Source organism: Ahaetulla prasina, chromosome 3, assembly GCF_028640845.1.
Source record: "Ahaetulla prasina isolate Xishuangbanna chromosome 3, ASM2864084v1, whole genome shotgun sequence".
NCBI classification, from domain to species: Eukaryota; Metazoa; Chordata; class Lepidosauria; order Squamata; family Colubridae; genus Ahaetulla; species Ahaetulla prasina.
In genome coordinates, this window is record NC_080541.1 from 191396098 (window position 1) to 191417445 (window position 21348).

At 36.3% G+C, this 21348-nt stretch overlaps 1 protein-coding gene across 1 annotated transcript in view; it reads right to left on the reverse strand.

Moving 5' to 3' along the window:
* Positions 1–345: 345 nt before the first annotated feature.
* The window catches only part of TRPC4AP (transient receptor potential cation channel subfamily C member 4 associated protein), a 32856-nt gene continuing 11853 nt past the window's right edge, over positions 346–21348 (reverse strand). The window contains exons 4-19 of the mRNA XM_058178702.1: positions 20569–20626; positions 19591–19646; positions 18395–18523; positions 16285–16486; positions 15304–15492; positions 14025–14167; positions 13087–13218; positions 11496–11554; positions 9538–9639; positions 9040–9123; positions 8365–8455; positions 7681–7821; positions 7466–7574; positions 6892–7004; positions 6548–6754; positions 346–3521 (exon numbers count right to left, since the gene is read on the reverse strand). Of these exons, the coding sequence (XP_058034685.1) occupies positions 3384–3521; positions 6548–6754; positions 6892–7004; positions 7466–7574; positions 7681–7821; positions 8365–8455; positions 9040–9123; positions 9538–9639; positions 11496–11554; positions 13087–13218; positions 14025–14167; positions 15304–15492; positions 16285–16486; positions 18395–18523; positions 19591–19646; positions 20569–20626 (1953 nt within the window). The 3' untranslated portion in view covers positions 346–3383. The remainder of the gene's footprint in view (positions 3522–6547; positions 6755–6891; positions 7005–7465; positions 7575–7680; positions 7822–8364; positions 8456–9039; positions 9124–9537; positions 9640–11495; positions 11555–13086; positions 13219–14024; positions 14168–15303; positions 15493–16284; positions 16487–18394; positions 18524–19590; positions 19647–20568; positions 20627–21348) is intronic.

A 21348-nucleotide genomic window follows, 5' to 3' on the forward strand; every position in this document is an offset into this window, starting at 1 on the left:
TAGGATGTCTTTCTATGAGGCTTTTTAAAAATGGAACTTTTGTCTTACAATCTTATTTACGGACAAACCTCAAACGTGGAAAGAGTCTGGCAGCATCTTTTGAGATTAACATTATTATTTAAGGAATAAGTATTTCTAAAATAAAGCATTTTATGACTTGCAAAAAAAGAAAAAACCTCCGGTGTAACCAGACTTTCAGCATCTGGCTATCACAGCCTAATACAATGCGACAATGATGAACGTACAACAGTCTCGGAGACCTAGGTGCTGCTATAGATAAATTGAACTACCTTTTTACAAACAAGCTCCAACTGCAGTTCTTTGAATGATATTTCTCGAGACATGTTTTAAAATAGAATTCTTTATTCCATTTAATACATTTATGTTGTGTTAGTAAGTCATATTAATCTGGGCAGCATGAACATTAATTTGTGTGAAATAATTAAAATGTCCAGAAACATTTGCTGGCTAGGGGAGTCGCCTTTTTGCCACAAAACAGTTCCATTCCTTCAGCGATTTCCCATTTTTTTTACAGCCACATTTAAATGTGATTTGCCAGTTATTACTCCTCGACGTAATTTATATTTAATCCAAGGCTACTGTAGTTTCTCATCATACACAAAGAAGACCTACAGCAGTAGCTGTGGAAGAGGAACTCAGGTATCCCTGTAAGGAACCAAAAAGCCAATAATGCACCCTGAGCCAAAATTCCAATTCCAACTCTTTGGAATTGACTACACTGAAAAGCCAGAAATAAATACATAGCATGATAGGTAAATCATCCTTGGAGTAGCTAAGTATTTTTTTTTTTAGTGAGAGCAGTCTCACTGAAAGCCAAATTGATTAGTAAAAAGAAGGATGGTCATTCAAAGGCAAGACATATGTATGAATTAGGTACTTAGAATTCATTTTTGTAGACTATGGCCATACTGTGCTGATGTTTCAATTCTAATCAAAAGGAACCCCAGGCATTTAAGTCTTGAATGTTTACTACAATTACAGAGTCACTACAATGACCTAGGATTGAGGGTGAGGATGTCGTAGAAGGAACTGACTCTCTCAAAACTTGTCCCAAATTAAAATTCTTGAATGACATTCTCCAAAGGCATCAGATGTATAATGGAGTACAAGGCCACTGGGGACGCCAGTTTAAACATACCCTTAAGAGGTTCCTTTAAAGCAAGATACATGATTTACTGCAAAGTTTCCATTTTATTTCTGACAAGCCATAAAGGATAAAACAATAAAGTGCTGTTTTGTTCAGGTAATAGATTCACAATTAGACAATTATGGAGCAGTCAGGCTTTCGGGCTCTTATTATTAAAACAAGTGGACACTGTCTTTGTCTCCGGTAAATACCTTAATAATTTTGTATGCAAATCAACCACAAGAGATCTGTTATTTCTATTACTTTTGCTTAAAAATAAGGTGCAATAGCGCATGCAGAGCAAATGCAAATGGGGAAATAGCTATTCAACTACATCTTACTTTCAAGTATTGTAGGTTTCATGGAGATTTCTTGCCATTACTTTTCTAATAACATTTCTAATGGTCAATTCTAATAAAAACTTTATCCTTTAAAGGATAAATTTTTAACAGAATACAACCAAGATATCTTCTTCTTATTTTTAACTTGAGGCTTTTCAGGGATCTATTCTGTTTAAGGTAAAATGCTATAAATTGTAAATGCATATAAAAGAATAGTTGACAGTTGAAGGACAAAAAAGGCTGTTCTAATGCTTGATAAATTCCATTAAGTGCCCGAGCACAATATTGTAATGAAGCTTTTATTAAAAACAAAGTTTCTGGAATCAAACACCAGCTGTCTTCAACTAACTTATTTAAACACTGGCAGTTACAACAGCAAGTTCCATATTTACTGAATAATTCACCCCATATGAAATACAAGTATAAGTAGTAGACTAGACAACTTCCAGTTACTATTACACATTAGGAACAATATATATATTATATATATTGTTCTGGTGTGTGGGCACATACACATCAGAACGGATGGTGCTAATTTTGTTGTTTTAGCTGATGCCTCTGTTTCCAGAATGCAATTTAGTACACCTTTCTGTTCAACAGTAGGTTTTATATTCAGCAAAAGCAATACAGTATTGTGGAAGAAAATTCCATTTGCATTGTTTATTAACAAAATGGCCAGACTGCCAAATTTAGAAAAAAAATGTATAAATTTTTAATTTATTTGCTCTCCTTCCCTTTTTTATTAAATTTACAGATACAATCAAATGGAACAATAAAAAGAAAAGGAGATGAAAAGGAGACTTGAAAGCATTGTAAAATTGATTAAAATGCTTCAAAAATATTTTGATATAAATCTATATATTAGACTAATATTTAATCTTTTTAGGATTGGTTAAATTCACATTTCTTAGATCAGGCAGAAATTATTGTATTCTTTAATTTACAATTTGATTCAAACTGATTACTGTTGTTAATTATTTCATAAAAACCTAATTTTAATATTCTGAAAACGATACATAGATTTATATCAATATCATTTGGAAATATATTTGGTTAATTTTACAAAGCTTGTAAGTAAAATCTTTCAATTTCCTTTGTGTTCTTTTTATTCCTCCTTGTTTTTCCACTGATTATATCTGTAAACCTAATAAACAAGCAAGCAAACAAACAAATAAAGCCAGGGAAAAAAGCCAACTACTTCCATCACTGCAATATATACCTGTTCTAGACAGCACTGTAAAAGTCCATTGAAGACAAATCCACAGACCAGAGAGAGATACTTCTGAATGCAATAATACAGTGAACCAAAGAGGAGAATGGGACAGTTTAGTAGGAAACTTTTCTAAAATCATTTGCGGAGAAAAAGGACACGCCATTATTTTTATGTATTTAAAAGTGAATTGCACACACGATCCTCTTGAAATGCAAAACAAAGAAAAAGATGTGAAAAATCAGGAGTCAACTTTTTATGATGACTTAAGAGTGGCTGGTGTACCTTAGGTGTGCTCATAAAACCAGCTTGTTTCAATGACTTAGGAAATTACCTCTCCTTTTAACTTCTAATTTGGGTTACCAGAAGGAAAATTACAGCTAACCCTTGCATATTGGAAAGATCCCACCTACCAAGCTCAAAGGCTTCTAGTCATAACGAGCATGGAAAAGTGGATTTTTTTGCAGACAATTCCAAACAGTATGCAGATTTCCCTGAATATGTGATGCCTTTCAAGTTTGTGAAATCCTGTTCTTTAAAGAGGGCGGTGGGGCAAGGGGAGAAAATACATCAAGATAGTAATATTCCATAGTTCCAATTTTGTGCACACAGCATATCCCTGAAAATCCAACGTCTGCAAGATTCCCTCTGAGGTATTGTCCACTGGAAGTGAGAACCGGTGGTGTTACTCTTCGGTGAAGTCTCTGTCAATCTCCATGTATGCCTCATCAATGTAGCTAACTATGGCACAAGGTGATGTCTGATCCGTACTAAGCAGAACAGACACAGTCTCTTTCCAATAGGAAAAACTAATGCACGAACTCTGTAAAGGGAAAAGAAAGAAAAGTAAGTACAAACAAAACAAATGTCTTTAGAACATGGCTTGCTAGTAGTACAAATGGGGTTCTATATGCTCTTGAAAAGGATCTGGAAGCTTCAGCTCGTTCAAGATATGGCAGCCCGCCTAGTTTTATGCAAGTCTAGATTTGCACATGTGCCATCTCTATTGCAGGAACTGCATGGATTGTGGATTTGCTTCTGGATCCAATTCAAGGTGGTGGTTATTACCTTTAAAGCCCTACTTGGCTTGGGGGTCGAGATTATTTGAAGGGCTATATTTTTCCAGTTACATCAGAATATAGTGGGGAAGCAGGTTATTTTACAGGTCGCCCTCAGTTAAGGAGGTCTACCTAGTGGGGCCAAGAAAAGGGCCTTTTCTGAGCTAGCTCACTCTCTGTGGAACATGATCTCTGAAGAGATAAGACTGGCTTCCACCTTGATATTCTTCCGAAAGGCCTGAAAACATTAATTTGCCAATGGGCCTTGGAACCCATCAAATGGTTTGTTTTTCTGTTGCCAGGGTAGTGTGGGTATCTCAGATATTTCCCTGTAAGTTGTTTGGAGTCATTATGAGTGAATTGGGCAGTCATCTAAATTTCCTAAATAAATACATACTTTAACATGCCATCAACATCTCATTGCTAGCATTTGAAGACACCACTAAATACTTTGAGTTGATATTGTAGCACATATGCAATTGCCCCCACCCCCGCCACAACAGTAATGAAAAATGCCCTGTAGAAATGTTTAGCCCCTTTTTGAAGAGAAGTGTTGAAGGGTATTTTGAGGTACAACAGATGTAGGAACTGTTAAAACATAACCCACCAAACTGATCTCCATCAAAAGTCCATCAAAAATTAGCAATTTGCCACCAAATGTTGGAGACTCAATCTTGTTAGGTTGGGGTGTTACAGGAATTAATCAACAATTCATCACTCTACTCTTAACCTGATCTCCCAGAAAACTAGATGCTATAGAGAATCCAGATCAAAACACTTTCACGTATACATTAACCCAGGGATCAGGGCCCCGGTGTAGTTTAGAACAATTTCAAGATCTTTATTGACTGAGTTTGTGCAATCAAAACTTGCTTTGGGCTTTGTTTCTTCTCTTACCTGTGGATACCTATAGTGGAAGCTGAAATATTACTATACCTACCACATAAAATTTAATGCCTAAAAATGGTATATATTTTGCCAAAATATAATCCCATGGAGGGATCACAGAACTTCATTTATCTTTTAATGTGCTGCAGAATTACAAATTTTGAGAACCCCTGATATAATCCATTCCACATTAGGAATATATTACACCCTGATGATACAGATACTGCCAGAGAATTTGGTCCAGTACTGTATAAACAAAATAGGCTAAAAATGGTTGAGAAAATACAGCGGTACAAAAGAAAAATGAAGCAAGAGTGAATTGAAACCCTGAAAGCTTGCTAAGTTATCCTATGTATGCAGGTGACTAAGTAAGAAATTATTTGCTTCATGTTTAGCAGACTTTGACTGATGTCATATTTTTAGTTACTGTATTTTTCGGACTATAAGACACACCTACCTTTTTTGGTGAGGAAAACAAGCAAAAGAAATCTGCCTCTGCCTCCCAGCAATTTTGCCTCATTGCAGCAAACAGCAAATAGCCTGCTTTACTTTCGTTTTCGTTTTCAGCATAGCTTGATTAGCAGAAGAAAAAAAATCTGTTCCCAGCAATTTACCTCCTTGCAGCAAGCAGCAGAGGCCCATGCAGCAATAGGCACTGGCTATCCCTGCAGCCTGAAACAGCTGAGAGTCAGGGACAATCAACTTGTGCTAATTAGGCTATGCTGAAGCTGAAATGGGCTGTTTCTTCTTGCTGCTTGCTGCAAGGAGGTAAATTCTTGGAGGCAGAGGCTAAAGGGTGGGGGCCAGTGGGTGGGAGGGGCTACATTCGGTGTATAGGATGCACCCAAATTTTCATCCCCTTTTAGAGGGGGGAAAGGTGCATCTTATACTCTGAAAAATATGGTAGTTTATGTAACATTCTGGGCCAAGAAGAGCTAATTTTGGTAGTACATAAATTAAATAACCAAAGCTAAATAAATCTGCTCATTTTACAGAACATACATGTTATATTAAATAATCAGGAAAGCTTAATTTTCTGGCCAATGAAAATCCTACATTCTTTTTTGGAGTCCTCCATTTCATGTACTATATTTTATACTCTCGTAAAGCTAGTTTCCTTTATCACAGAAAGAAATAGGCTTTTAGGTTTGACATTCTGGATGCAGTATTGGTTTGAAATGGAAGCACAAAAAGTCCATCCTGGTTAAGAATATCACACACAAATGTGTCTGTCTGGTTGCACTGGAATATTTAATCTAAGAGTTCAATTACCAGTATTCTCGATACAATCATTTTAACTAGTCTAGGATGCATGAATTTTATTCTCAAATATTTTAGAATTGTTTATATCATACTATAATGCATTCTGAAATGTGGTGGTCATTAATAACCATCTTTGGTGGAAGATTGCTATGTGCTAATGCTGATCACTGCATAACATAAAGGACCTGGTTCTTGAAGGCAGAAATGGGTTGTTCCCTTGCAAAGAACACACAGATTGTACAGGAGTTTTCTAATGAGGCAGCATTTTCCTACAGCTAAAACAGTAAAACTTATTTGTATTAAACACAAACTTTTATAATGCAGCAATTCTGGTTTGAAAAAGTCTGCAGTAAACATTTACTTGGATATAGTACCAGAATGTTCCTATACCTATTCAGGCTTACAAGCAAGAAACACTACAAAAACAATGAGTGTTTTCCATTGTTGAATGCTCAAACAAGACATCTTAATTTATTTTCACTTCGCGGTCAGTGAAATACAGCCCACCATGCTAGGCATTACCATTATACTACATTCTTCATGATTTAACATGTTTTATTCCATCCAAAGCTTTCTCCTCTCCTCTGCATCACAATTTTGAAACACAAATATCTGCAAGGAACTTAGGTTGCAGGCTTACATTTTCTAAACAGGTGCTGTCCTTGTCCTTATTGAGGTAATGCTGCTGCCAGAAACGAAGAAGACTATGAAAATTGTTCAGTATGAAACCAGGATATTTCTTCGTATATTCCATCTCTTGAAGGGTACGCAGATAGAATGGAAGCTTGTCTTTTCTTCGAGCTAACATTAAGATAACTAGACTTGTGTTCAGACAACTTACATTTTCCTAAAGTTGAAAAAAAGAATCAAGATGAGAAACCGTATTGTTAGTTATTCTACAGAATACAATCGACAAGGTATAAAATATCATTTTATAAATCAATATAGACATATGATTCCTGAAATCCAATTGCCGTATATTACCTGGGTCAATGTTTGTACATGAATAATATTAATGAGTCGGAAAAGAAAGGACATCCTCATGGACATCTGTGACATGTATGATAATAGGCGGCATTCAGACAAGACTTCTGCAACTACAAAAAAGGAAGTGTGTTAGATTTAAAATGATGAGTCCTGAATGAGTTATAATTCCAAAAAGGGGCGGGGGGAGCACTGTTAATATGACTTCAATTCATAACTGGTTGGAAAGATAATTTCAGAATGATAATTTTGGTCTCGTCAAAGAAAACCTGGCATTAGCCAATGTGGTATCAATGATGGGAACTAATGGTATTTAGACAAGGGGTACTTGTTTCTTATGGCCCAACTATACAAACCTTGATTGCACAATGGGCAGTAAAATTGTTGGTTATATTGGAATATTTGCTTCAAGGAAGATATCGCTGTTCATCAGAATTTAAACAGATTAAACTACACTTATGAATAAACCATGTTAATGATCTCAAAGTATTTCCAAGATGTAAAGGTAAGCTGCAAAAGGACATATTTGCGCAGATTTTTAATGTTATTCCTTGGCCTCAAAAAATTATTTTACCTTTAATATCTGATTGGCTCTCAAATCGATCCAGGGACAAAGTAATACAACGAACCAACATGTTGGAATCAACCAGTGAACTGTTGATTTGATTCAAAAATATCTGAAACTAAAACATTGGAATCATTAGGCTCTATCAAGAATACTATGTACAAATAAATAAACAAACATAATGCAAAAATTGTATTATAGGGATTCTAGGATTTCAGTTTTACCTTTTCATCTGAATTGATGTACTTATTAAACCTCTTGAAAGCATCTATGTTGAATTTCATCAATTCCCCCAGAAGATCAAAATAACTTTGAAGTACATCTCGTGATTTGCATTCACTGTCAACAATGCAGTACAGAATATGCTGGCAAGATTAAACGGACTGTTAGTATAAATTCAAGATATTATATTTTGTACTACAACAACAGCAATAGCACTTAGGCTTATATACTGCTTCACAGTGCTTTACAGTCCTTTCTAAGCAGTTTACGGAGTCAGCATATTTCCTCCAACAATCTAGGTCCTCATTTTACCAACCTCGGAAAGATGGAAGGCTGAGTCAACCTTCAGCCATGAGAATTGAATTGCCGAACTGCTGGCACTTGGTAGTCAGCAGAATTAGCCTGCAATACTGCATTCTAACCACTGTGCTACCATGGCTCTTAGAATACAATTAATAATATAGTAACATGACATTAAAAACAAACAGTCACTTAGCAACAAGATTTTTTTGTTACATACTACAAAAATATGTTTCATTACTTGAGAAATTATTACAATTAATAATGTACACTTGTACATTATTACAAAACCAAAATAAATTATAAACATTCATACAGATTCATAACAGTCTTCTGATAAAAATTAATTTCTTGAATACTGATGCTAAAGCAAATATTTAAATTACCTCTAAAAGCCCCCTTTTTAGCAAGAACATCTGATCTGCATAGGAAGTAGCACCTCGTAAGAAACTTTCAACTGCTCTTGCTTGCCAAAATCTGGTAAAACAGAATAAAATTAAGCACATTTTCCTTCTTTCTCCATTGAACACATAACCAGCAGAAAACAAAAAATAACTTTTTTATTCATGCTTAGACAGAATGTATAATTCTTCTTTGGAGGGAAACAGGAAGAGGAAAAAGACCAATGAAAATACTTAATTTTTCAATCTTGGGCCATTATGTGGAGAATAAATTTGCTCATCATGTAACTGAAAGTTTACCATAGCAAAAAATCATACATTTTTATCACCTCAGAATGAAAATGATATTTGTGCATCTTCTTAATAAGGGAAATCATTAGGGAAAAAAATCTCATAGCTATCTCTGACTACATGCATGGATCTCACTCACAAGAACATTTTATTTTGGATCTAAGGCTTTGTTAGTCAATATCTCTGGAGACTAAGCAACTTTTAATGTCATGGTAGGGCTGAAGCATCGCAGGGTAAAATAATGAGTTTACTGTCATGTTCTCAATTTAACTTTTTAATAGAGGATAATGAAATACATTCTCTGCAGGCCCCAAAGATCAGATTCTCTTATGACAAAGCACTGTTTTATGTAACAAGAGCAGAACTCACCTGAATGATGATTCTGCTGGTTCTTTCTTCATTACTTGAAGAAGTCTGGTTAGCAAGCCTCTTTTCCCATCGCAAATTAAACTTCTAAAGTGTAGGAAGGTGTGACAGTGAGTAAACTAGTGGGCTGCCATGCAAAGCCATAAAGTTACTATTCAGCATACTCATCTTCGATACTGTACAGTACATTGCCCACATTTATATAGAAAGTCAAGGTACACATGTCAGATTTCACCTATATAGCTTTCACATTTGGATTGTATAGAAATTTCCAGCAATATAATACACTCTACAACATCTTTTCTATCTGAATTATAAAAATTGATGTCTTTAAGAAAACCAAGTCCTCTCTGCAATCAGAGTGGCATAGATTTATAGTTAGGCTGCAATGAGTACAAGACTGACTGCTGAGTATTCACAAGAAAGACAAGGTAAAATGGACCTATTATACAAAGATTACTTTAGGAAACAAATTATGCAGAAAAATCTACAGTTTTGTACCTGTCTGTGTTGACAACAGCCTCGACCTCAGGGATGTTGGCTTTTAGAGATATTGCGCTCAATTCATTAAGTTCTTGGCTGTTTAAAAGTAGATACTTGTTCCTAATATGAATATTAGAACAGATGAATACCTCCATTATGTAATGCATTATTTATTTGCTATTTCCAAAATTGCCATTGTCTGCAATAATGTCAAGACATGGTCAGTTTATAAAAACAATATTAGGGGGTAAAGACTGGCAAAATATATTGTGTAACCCCATAGCCCATTCAGAGTTCAGGACATTGAAGGTTCAGGGAATGGAATTAGTAATCTCATTCTAGGTATTTATATATAAAAAAAACTGACAAGAACCCACAGAACCTGTTGACATTCCGTGCTTCCATATTACTCCACCTTACTCATACCTCTTTCCTGCTTAAGCATCCTCTGATTAATTCTACATTTGATTTTGTCTTCTTTTATCGCTACCAAAACAGTTCCAATAGGATTTCCATGTTTCAGCTCCTGAATTTCTATGCAAGGTGTTCTGTGCATCCCTCTTTGCCTGTAGGATCTGTCTCTTTCTTTTTTAAATGAATGGTATCTTCTACTTTCCATATGCTAATTATCTCACCAAGGTTCAATCACTTGTCTTCCTGATTTACAATCTCTAGTTCTTCCTATTTTGTTCTTATACTTCATGCATTGTGGAAGAAGCATCTTACATTTTGAATAACACCACCTACTGGACTCTTAATAGTTTCCCAGAGTCTCAGCAATGAATACTGCAATGCTGAAGCTCCTCAAGTCTCTTCTGATAAGGACACAAGATTGCAAATGCAGTAGGTATAGTTTTGTCTTGCTAGGCAGAAACATGATGCTTCCTTTACTCTCCTTACTGCTTGGAGCTCAGTCATCGGTTCCCTTAAACTGGGTTTTCATGCAAAAGTTCCCACCAAAGTAATTTCTTCTTGACCTCTACCACCAAACTCTTTTCCCAAATTCTTATTTGCTCTTCCCGTTTTCTTGCTCAGTGTATCATATTTTTCTGCCTCTAAGATGCACTTTTCCCTCTCCCAAAGTGGGTGGAAATGTCTGTGCATCTTATAGAGCGAATACTGCGATGGGGGGGAGTGGAGTTAGTGCGACGATGAATGCCGCCGCCACCACCTGTCACCGCCGCTGCCGGGGAATGATAGAGCCTTCGCTGCCAAGCAGCTGATTGGTGGTTGGATTGGCCTTCCAGAATACCGCTGATCAGCTGTTCTAGGCAGCGGGGATTGCCGCCACTGTTGCCACCTATCGCCGCCACTGTTTGTCACCTATCGCCGCTGCTGCCTGTCGCCACTGTTGAATGGCAATGGCAGCGATCGGTGGTAGCAATCCCCGCCGCCTAAAATAATTGATTGACAATATTTGGGGAGGTCGATCCAACCACCAATCAGCTGCTTGGCAGCGAAGGTTCCAACATTCCTGGCGGAGGCAGCAGACATAGAGGAGGCAGCAACGGCAGTGTTTCTGGTCGGCCAGCCCACTGATCGGCGGGGCTACGGGAGGTCGGGATCCTGCTGTCGCTCAGCTGACCGGTGGTGGGCATAATGGAGCAGAGCCCTGATGAGCCATGTGCTGGGGCTGTGATAACATGCTGAAGCTGACCAGGCTGTTTGCTGCAAGGACGCTAGCCAGACAAATACCGGATGGATGCTGGGAGGCAGAGGCAGATTATTTTTTCTTGTTTTCCTCCTCTAAAGCTAATGTGCGTCTTATTGTCTGGAGCATCTCATAGACCAAAAAATACTGTTTTAAAGTTTTAAATATGTGACACGTATAAATATTGATCAAAGGCAATTATTGTTTACATGATTGGCTATGTTGTTATTTTTGAGGAGCTTCTGACTATATTAGAAGTTAAAATGTTCACTGTTAAACTGTACATACAGAGAAATTGTAACAAGGATGACAAACATATACTCACTCATGATGATCACTAAAACTCTGAAGTAGTCTCAAAAACTGAATTTTCAAGGTAATATCCTGCAGAAGGAAGGTTAATTACTTTATAAATAAAGTTAATGAATTGCAGTTATCAGTATCAGCTATTGAGGCACTGCCCAACACTGACAGAATTAAATACAATACGAATAATGTAGGGAAAGCCAAATTAAAGAACAATAAAATTGAGAACAAGAGAAACTAGCTAAAATACAGAAAAATACATGCATGAATTCTACAAATGAATTCAACAAGGGGCTCCAGCTGCCCTAGCCCAGGGCCTAGAACATGGGTGTCAAACTTGATTGCGTCACGACTTAACAGGACGTATTGCGACATTTTTGCCACTGCGGAGCCGGGGTGGCCATGGCTTGCAAGTGACGCATCCAAGATGCAGGCCACCAGTTTGACAGGCCTAGCCTAGAAGAACAGTCAAGTCTTTAAAGCCTTCTATCATTATGGGGAAGCCACCTGGCTCTCACTTCTCCTCATTCCAGAGAACAGGGGACAGAAAAGATGCACTTCCTAGGTTCTAAAAGATGGTTTAATCAAAAGGAGTGTGCCAACTCTATTGGCTTCTATCAGCTGGGCAGACATCATGGGAGAAGGCAGATAACTACATATGGCTCTCTAAGAAATAACCAGCACTTTCAGTTGCACCTGGAAACAAACTGGCAGCCAGTGCATTTTGTAGAGCATGGCTGACACCTACCATACCACAACATGGTGTTACCTTTCTGGTTGCTTTTATAACCCAGGATGGACCTGATCCAACAAACAGGTAATGCAAGCTATGGTTCAGAAAACCCTGTCTACTTCCTTAAGAGTCACCAAATCATACCACAAGACTGAGCTTTGGGCATCTTGGCCACAATGCCATACCTGCCTAGTAAAAGACCAACTTGGAGAGGAGCTGAAAGATTGCATTCATTATTACATTACTATTAGTAATAGAAAATACAATTTACTAATAAAAAGTATCCCAAGGCTACATTTGACATTACACATATAAGATTTCAGAGGAATCTGCCTTTTTATCTCAAATATGCCAGGATTCTTCCAAACCTAAAAATGAATTCTAGAGATTTTAGAATTACTACCTATGGTGGATTTAAAATTGGTTAACACTCCTAAAGAAATGTTGTTAGCTAGATAAAGTCTTGGCGTGGTAATAAGGAAAATTAACAATTATCTGTGCTCATTCCTAAATCATGAAAACACTTCTCCTATTTTCTACCCCTAAACTTTTCCACGACCTGGAAATCAAAGAAGACTGAGACTGCTTAGTACTTAGAAAAAAAAAGCCTCCAGCGAATGCTAGGAATGTGAGCTAAATTTATAAATAAAACAAAAGAAACAAATAAAAAATTCTAGAAAGCAATAGCAAACAATTTCAGTGTGACCAAGAAAATATACTGATATAGTCATTTATCACCATGACAGAACTCAATATAAAAAGGGTATTTTTATAGTTACAGCTTTCTTGATATTTGGTGACCTGCCTTATATCTAGGGCAGTCATATGGTAATGTTATTTATGGCAAATTTATCACTAGGATAAAACTAATACTCACCGGGCTACAGTCACAGTTCTGATTATGCCCAGGCAGAACAAGGGCTGATGCTGAATGTTTCCGCCATATTAATTTATCAAATAAATTATTAAGGCCAGGGATCAATCTAAATTCAGCAATCATTTTATGAACCTAAAGAAGAAGAACATTCAGTTAATTCATCTTATCTATCACTTCAAATATTGAAAGAAAACAATATTTATCTCCGAACCTTGTTAGCCTTTTGTAGAGCTCTAAAAACTTGGTCATCTTCCTAAGCCTGGGGTGCTAAATGTGCTAAGGGCCCTGTTTCCTGGCTTTATAGTTAATTGGTCAAGTATCTCGGCTGCTATGTATATTTATTTTGGATGTTTTTTATTGTTTTAAAATGTTCTTCTTTTTGAAGTATATATATATATTTGAATTAGAAGTCACTAGAATCATTGTTTAAAATGGGAGGCTATAGAAATTGAATGAATGCATAATAAATAAATACCTTTCAGACATTACTGATTAGAAACAAATTAGTTATAAGTCCTTAAGTGAATCTGGTATCATCTTAGTTAAAAGAAGGTGTAATGCTAAGCTATATATTTGGTATTTTCCTATTAAATTTTTGTTGCTATTAAAATAAGATAATGGTACCTGATTTAGGAGATATAAACTATTATCTAAACTTTTTTCTCAATGAGTAACAGTAAAGGCATATTCCAATTCATGTTTTGTTACTTTACCCAAAAGCCCTTTATCTAATGGTTATGTAAGACACATGAACTGACAGTGACTCAGAGCATTTTTATTTTATCCCAGAGAATAAAATTTGCGGGTTTAAAAATAAGTACTTAAAAAAAGATCAACAGTGTCCTGAGAACTAAACTAAGCTTAGTTTTTAAAAGGTTGTAAGAGTTCAAGGAACAGATTTAGAGAGAATACCTAAAAAAAATAGTAATAATATGTACCTGATTTCTTTGTCTTCCCATTAAAAGCACACAGAGCACATATAAAACTTCCAATTTATACATAATTTCATGCATAATTTTCATGGACTGAGGAAGCTGATTCCTTGTTGAGGTGTTGGCAAATCCACTCTCATCTGAAGATTCTAAAAGCAGAAAGATGTTCAATGTAGAAGCCTTCAGAAGACATTGCATCACCCCTGTGTGTACTTCCTTTTATGAAGTCTCTTGGATCCCATCCCATTAACTGTCCAACTGTGCAATCATGTATACATGTCTCTTTCTCTGGAGTGTGATTTAAGTTTTTCCTTACTGGTGATAGTTCTGCTCTTCCCCAGCCTCAGTACTTGAGAAAGACTCTTATTCTAAAGGATAGCCATGTATTTTATTGGTTATGGTTGTTGGACTAAGACTGGGGAGATCCAGGTTCAAGGCCACCCTTGGATATGGAAACCCTGAGTGAGTTTGAGTAACTTAGTTACTTAGACCCTCTCTGCCTATCTCAGAAGTCTGCTCTTACAGGAATAAAATGAAGGAAAATCCCTACAGAAGTCAACTTGGGCACTTAAGAGAAAAGGTAAAATACAAACGTAACTATAATAACTAAATACAAATAATGGCAGCAGCAGTGATATGCTATGTATAGGTAGTCCTCGACATACAACAATTCATTTAGTGACCGTTCAAACATACAACAGCACTGAAAAAGTGACTTATGACCATTTTTCACACTTATGACCAATGCAGCATCCCCATGGTCACGTGATTTACCTATGGATACTTGACAATTGGTTCATATTTATGACAGTTGCAGTGTCCCAGGTCATGTGATCCCCCCTTCTGACAAGCAAAGTTAGTGGAGAAGCCAGATTCATTTAACAACCGTGTTACTAACAACTGCAGTGATTCACTTAACAAATGTGGCAAGAAAAGTTGTAAAACGGGGCAAAACTCACTTAACAAATTTCTCACTTAGTAACATAAATGTTGGGCTCAATTATGGTTGTAAGTCGAGGACTAGCCATGAGTAGCTACTGAGTAGCTTTGGGTATAAAGGAGGAAAGAGAACACAACGGCAATGGAAGAAATAGAAATCTTGCCCAGATTTAATTGAAATGACTGAATAGGAAAAAGCTATTAAAAACTATTCCATCTCACTATAAGATTAGAACACTGTCAGTTAAGATGTTTAAATGCGGTGGCTTAGAGCTACTAATTTCAGGGTAGACCCTTCAAAAGAATTGCACGTTAAGAAATGGCTGTTTTAGTGCATGCTGAATACCTGTGCTGCTTTGCTCTGTTTCTTCATCTGCCACACGCATTAGTGCATCGAGAACTAGTGCATTGTCTAGCCAGGTGTACCATTCCTCCAGCTCCTGAAGAAAACTGGAAGTTCCCGTTGTTTCTGATACTTTTCGGGTTGCTAGTTTACACAGCCGTTCAATGAAACCTGGTATATTGAGAAGGGTAGCTAGGGCAAAGGGCAAAGAGAACCATATTAAATTGCTGAAAAACTTATGAATTATTTTAGCTAACATATTAATATTCCCATCTTAAATAAAAGAACATTACAGAATGTGAGTAGGCAGGACATTTATTTTAGCAAGCAAGCAAAAAAGTGAAAACTTTAGGTTGAATTTAAATGAGAACTTATGCTGTTAAATTTCCCTGGTGAGATAATTTTCATCCCCCTTTCTCTCCCCCCACCCCCCCCGAAAATGCTTCTGATATACCTCACAACCACATTTGTTGGCCCCTAGCACTCTGATATCATATGATGAAATTTGGTAAAAAAGTAGTTTATTTTTTTCAATTTTCTATTTAGTAACAATGTTAGATTGATAGCAGGAACCACCTAATTGGCAAAATATTCCACATCCATTTGTGGCCCTCCCCAAAATACCACCAGCAAAATTTGATGATACTGCCACTGAATTTCTACAGCACTATTTTGAGCTGGGAGAATGAAAGTATAGAATTAAGACAGAAATGGAAATAGCTGCCTTCCAGAAGCTTTTCCCTCCCACTACCATTCTTAAAAATAAAAAGCAGTCCCACCCTTTAACTGAGTCATCACATGAGCTCCTACAATTCTCCAAAAGTTCAGATGGTTGAGTTGTGCCTGCTGATTCCTTACAGATTACTTATCTCTACAATATGCACACTTGCAAATTTTAAAAAAAAGCACATCATTCTTTCCAACTTTTCTATTTTCCTGAGTGTTCTTGTTTGGAATATTTAACAATGAAAGGAAACATTTTACCTTGATTTATTTCTGCTCGAGAAGGACCCAAGTTTTTTTTCTGTTGAGCATTTTTAGCAAGTAGTGTGTGTTTATCATCGCTGCCAGTGTCAAGCTCTGAAATTGTAACAGCAAGGATCCTGCAGAAATTTGCTAGCTGCTGTTGGTCAAAACTGGAGACCAAATTGGCGAGATTTGGAATATCCTCTAATTGGATCATTTCCTAAAAGAAGGCAATTCACTAGTTAATTGCTAACATTTCTTACATTCTGTTATTTAACCAATCTGAATAATTTAACAACATCTAAACAAATTGCTTTCAGTATATGGAATCTATTTTAGTTTTAGTTGAAGCATATTAGAAAGTCTACAAAATTCCTTAAAAAGATATCAGGTGTGCAAAATTCAAAACATTCCAAAATCTTTGGAAATTTGGCACTGTCCATCTCCTTTTACCACATCTGTCATAGCATGAGTAGAGTTTCTATGTGTTACTAAGCGAAAGAGATGTCCATGGCAACTCAGTGATTGCAGGTAAGACTCTCATCCTGTGTGGATGTGGCATGGTTCAGTCTTCTCTCCTCTCCTATTTAATGTCTGCATGAATGTCTGGTGGGAGAAGTCATATAGTAATTTTGGATGAGGCATCCTCGATATACCGATGATACATACCCTGGTGGTGCAGTGGTTAAAGTGCAGGGTTGCAGGCAAACTCTGCTCACAGTCTGGAGTTCGATCCTGACAGGGCTCAAGGTTGACTCAGCCTTCCATCCTTCAAGGTCGGTAAAATAAGGACCCAGATTGTTGGGGGCAATATACAAAATAATGCTTTACATTGTAAACAGCCCAGAGAGTGCTGTAAAATGCTATGGGGTGGTATAAATGCGATTCCTATCACTATTCAATTGTCAGCCTAAGCCCAGCTGGAGGTGCTACAGAAATCTTGTCTTAGTACCCAAAGGTTCTTACAAAGTCTGGAAGAGAAAAAACTGCGTAGCTATCCCCTGAGACAGCCACTTTTGCATGTCACAGACCACCATCCACCATCGCAATGGTGTCTCTCAAGGAGATAGCACTGCTTCTGAGGAAGCAAATCTGTGATTTAGAGATTCTCCTGAAATGACAGCTACTAATGGAAAGGAAACTAAAGCCTATAGTCAGGAGGTCCTTTGACCAGCTTCACCTAGGATGCCAACTGCAACCCCACCTGGAGTGTGAGGACTCATACAGATCGTTGAGTTATGAAAGCAATTGGGACCAGGACTGTCGTCATCATCAAGCGATGTGGTCATGAAGTGCAGTATCACATGACCGCATCATTTAACCATGGTGATCCTGGCAGTCCTGGTTGTAATTGTAACCCCAAGGTATGCAGGTTCTTAAGCGGAAAGTGGAGGGAGTCCCAGGTAAGGAACATGAGAGTGCCGCAGGGAAGGGCAAGAGGCCTGGGAAGCCTGGCACAGGTCTCCAGGGAGTTGGGGTGGTGCTGGAATGTGAAATGAATTCAGGGAAGCTGAGAAGATGGCACAGGTGTATGTTCCTGTGCAAGAGCAAGAAGGCCCAGGAAAAGAGAGTGTTGGTAGGTAAAAGTAAGTGATGGATGGGTGTGCTGCAGGCAACAAACGAATGCTGGGGGAGATGACACTTAACCAAGTGCCTTGCCATCTTCCCTGCTGGTTTACTCGTTGATTTTGTTTAGGCAAAGCTGGCAGACAAGTCAGTGATCACATGACTGAGGGATATTGCAAACAGTTATAAGTGCAAGTTGGTTGCCAAGCATCCAAATTTTGTTCATGCGGTGCTTAAATGGAGGGAACTCTGAGGGTTGGTTGTAAGTCCCTTTGTTCAGTGCTGTTGCAACTTCAAAGAGATAATGAATGAATGGTCATAACTCAAGGGTCACCTGTATCCCTAGCATAATTTGCTTGGACTGTTGCCAAGCATTCTATATGATGCTGCCTTTGAAGATCATCAGAAAACTGGTTAAATTTTGAATATAGTTGCCAAGAAGGATGATTTTCTCAGTTAACTAATGAATTAGTACATGGGTAAAGGATCCAAAAACTTTCCAAAATTAATGATCTCTTTGCCTATATAAATCATTGATAGTTTCCAAGGATTATTGACAAACCTTTTTAACTCCAAGAATGTCTTCAATAAGGGTGGCTGTTTGCAGGAATGTTTTTTTATTTGTCATCAGAGTAAACAAGAACAGCACAAAATCATTTCTTTCTGCCAATCGTTTAGTGACTCCTTCAGTCTACAAAAATAAGAAAGCATTTATACCAATTATTTATTGGCAATATCTCTGAATAAAATATCCACAATGGTATTCCTCAATTGATAATTCTTACGAGTGTATTAAGGAGGAAAATAAACCTATAGTAAAAACAAATAATGAATGTATGTTTCTGGATTCTAATTAAACTGTTCTGGATGACTGAATGGAATAAGGGAATCATTAATAGATTTATGCTCTACATTTAATTGTTTAAACTCTTCAGCACAAGGTTGAAACTGATAAAGTGCTTTTTAGAAGGATTGATGTTATAAAACTAAATATCTGTCTCATATCTGTTTTGGAGGATTCCTTAAAACTCTGATGCCTATATTATTTTATTTGTGTATATTTTTAGCAGAATGACAATATTGTCATTCTGCTTAAAATATACATGCATAAAATAATATAAACAAAATTTTTGCCAATAATGCTGATCATGTTTATATTAGGAATAGTTAGCTAATTAAATTAACTATTGTTATTGTTATAGATATTGTTATTCTTATTATTTTATCTATCCCATATTTCTGTATGTGGGGCATTTAAGGCAGCAACATAAATATAAAACAAATACCTAAAAGACTAGCTTCAACTGCAAATATCTGATTGAAGAGGAAGATCTTGATTCCTTTCCTAAAAGTACACTGCTTAGAGAGGGCTGTAAAGCACTGTGAAGTAGTATATAAGTCTAAGTGCTATTGCTATTGATGGAGTAGATTCCATAGCTTGGGAACACAGTAGGAAAGTATCAAAAGCAATCTCAAAATAATCATGGTGATGCATTTTCTAATCTTATTTGCTGGAAAATAACTTTCAATCTGGAATTAAAAACATCCAAAATAGCAAAGAATTCCATATTACTAAACTCCCACAACTAATCATATATGAACAAATCCTCTTTAAAAGATAATATTGAGATAAAATGCAGCTGCCAATGTGTTTATGTCTACCGTATTATGTAAAATCCTATGCTTTATTTTTTTAAATTAAGTAAAAATTTTAGGTATAATAAAGCAAAAAAATTTAATACACAGAATATGACTTACACAAATGCAGGAATTGTACAATATGCTTAAACAGTCCTTGATAAGGTCATCACTTACTGTAAAACATAATATTCTTATTAGTGTTTTTTTTGAAATACAGTAACTTGATCACTCATTCTGCCTGTATTTCAAAATATTTTACATAATATCATAAATACAAAATATACTGAAGAAAACAGGTATTTCAGCTGTTAAAATCCAATAAACCTAGGGTTAATGGTATACCTGGGGAGGATTATAAGTTAATGGCTAACAAGCTACCATCGGTCGCCCATCTCAATGGTAATTCCAGGATTATTATTATGGTGCTTACTTTTATGCATTTTAGATACCAGAATCCCCCTTTAAAAAAAACAACAGCTATATTGCTTTATTCATGCTTATCCCTTCATAATGATGCTCTACACATATATTTGTAATTTTTTAAAAAATATTAGTTCATTAATTCTTAATGGGTAGAATAGAAATAACCTGTCTAAAAGTAAAAACAAATTTAATGAACGCTCAATGTAGATAGATAACAATTAGAGGTACTAATTTAAATTCACATAACAAATATAAGGCATGTTTTAAATTATTTGTGTAAATGTTTCCACAGTAATTAAACCAGGGGTCTCCAACCTTGGCAACTTGAAGACTTGTGGACTTCAACTCAAAGCAAAGCTGGCTGAGGAATTATGGGAGTTGAAGTCCACAAGTCTTCAAGTTGGCAAGGTTGGAGACCCCTGGACTAAACTATAGTTTATCTTGCAATCTTTTGGAAATAATGACAAATACCAAATTACTGGTATTAAAATATTGACTTCATTTAATGTTTTAACATATGACTCAAAATATTTAGGATCTATTAGCTTAAAAGCTGTAAATTTTAGAAATTCAGAAAATGTACGGTATTGGCAAACTACCACTACCAAACCTGCACTTGTGACTGACACTGAATAAAAAAGAATTCATGACAGAGACAAGACTTCTACTTACTCTTTTGTTTCTTCTTCTGTGTAATAAATGTTGGCCTCATAAGTATTTCTACCAGGAGCTGTGAATTAGATAATTACTTTATTTACTTTAACAAAATAGTATAACAATTATTTGAATAGCAAATTCAATTGATTTTACACAAACTCTTCTTTTTTGTTGCGTGCACAAAACTTCCATTCAACTACATGGAAGGCACCTGGTTGATCCCCTCCAAATAAGAAAGGCAAGGGCAAACTTGGTTAATATTTGGATAGGAGGCCATGAGAAGATCCCGGGGTTGTAACTAGTGTGGGAAACTGAACACATCCCCCAAGTTGATATCAAACCACTTCTTTTTCTAGTATCTTTGCCAACTACTACAAAACTAGTTATATGTCTGTAAAATCATCAGCCTGATTTGAACAAGACTACCTTACTTTACAAAACACCCAATGCCCAAACTTTACAATAATCTCTTCATAAAATTTACCATGTTTCAATGGAATATTTGTCTAATGTTTGGGCTCATACTTAAATACACAAGCTTTTGGCTTTGTGCTCTCTCTTCTAATACAGAAGTTATAAGAAGACGATAGAAACTGTTGTGAAGTAACTAATGTTTCCTATTATGCCTGGATCAGGTCCAGCTAGGTTTAAGGTTCATTAAACTAGAAAAACAAACCAACTTCAAGGTCTAGTCAATAATCTTTTTCCATTTCAATAAATTGTATTGTAATTTTGTGTGGGGTAAAAAAGAATATTTTGACAACCACTTGACATTATAATCAGCGAAATATAGAT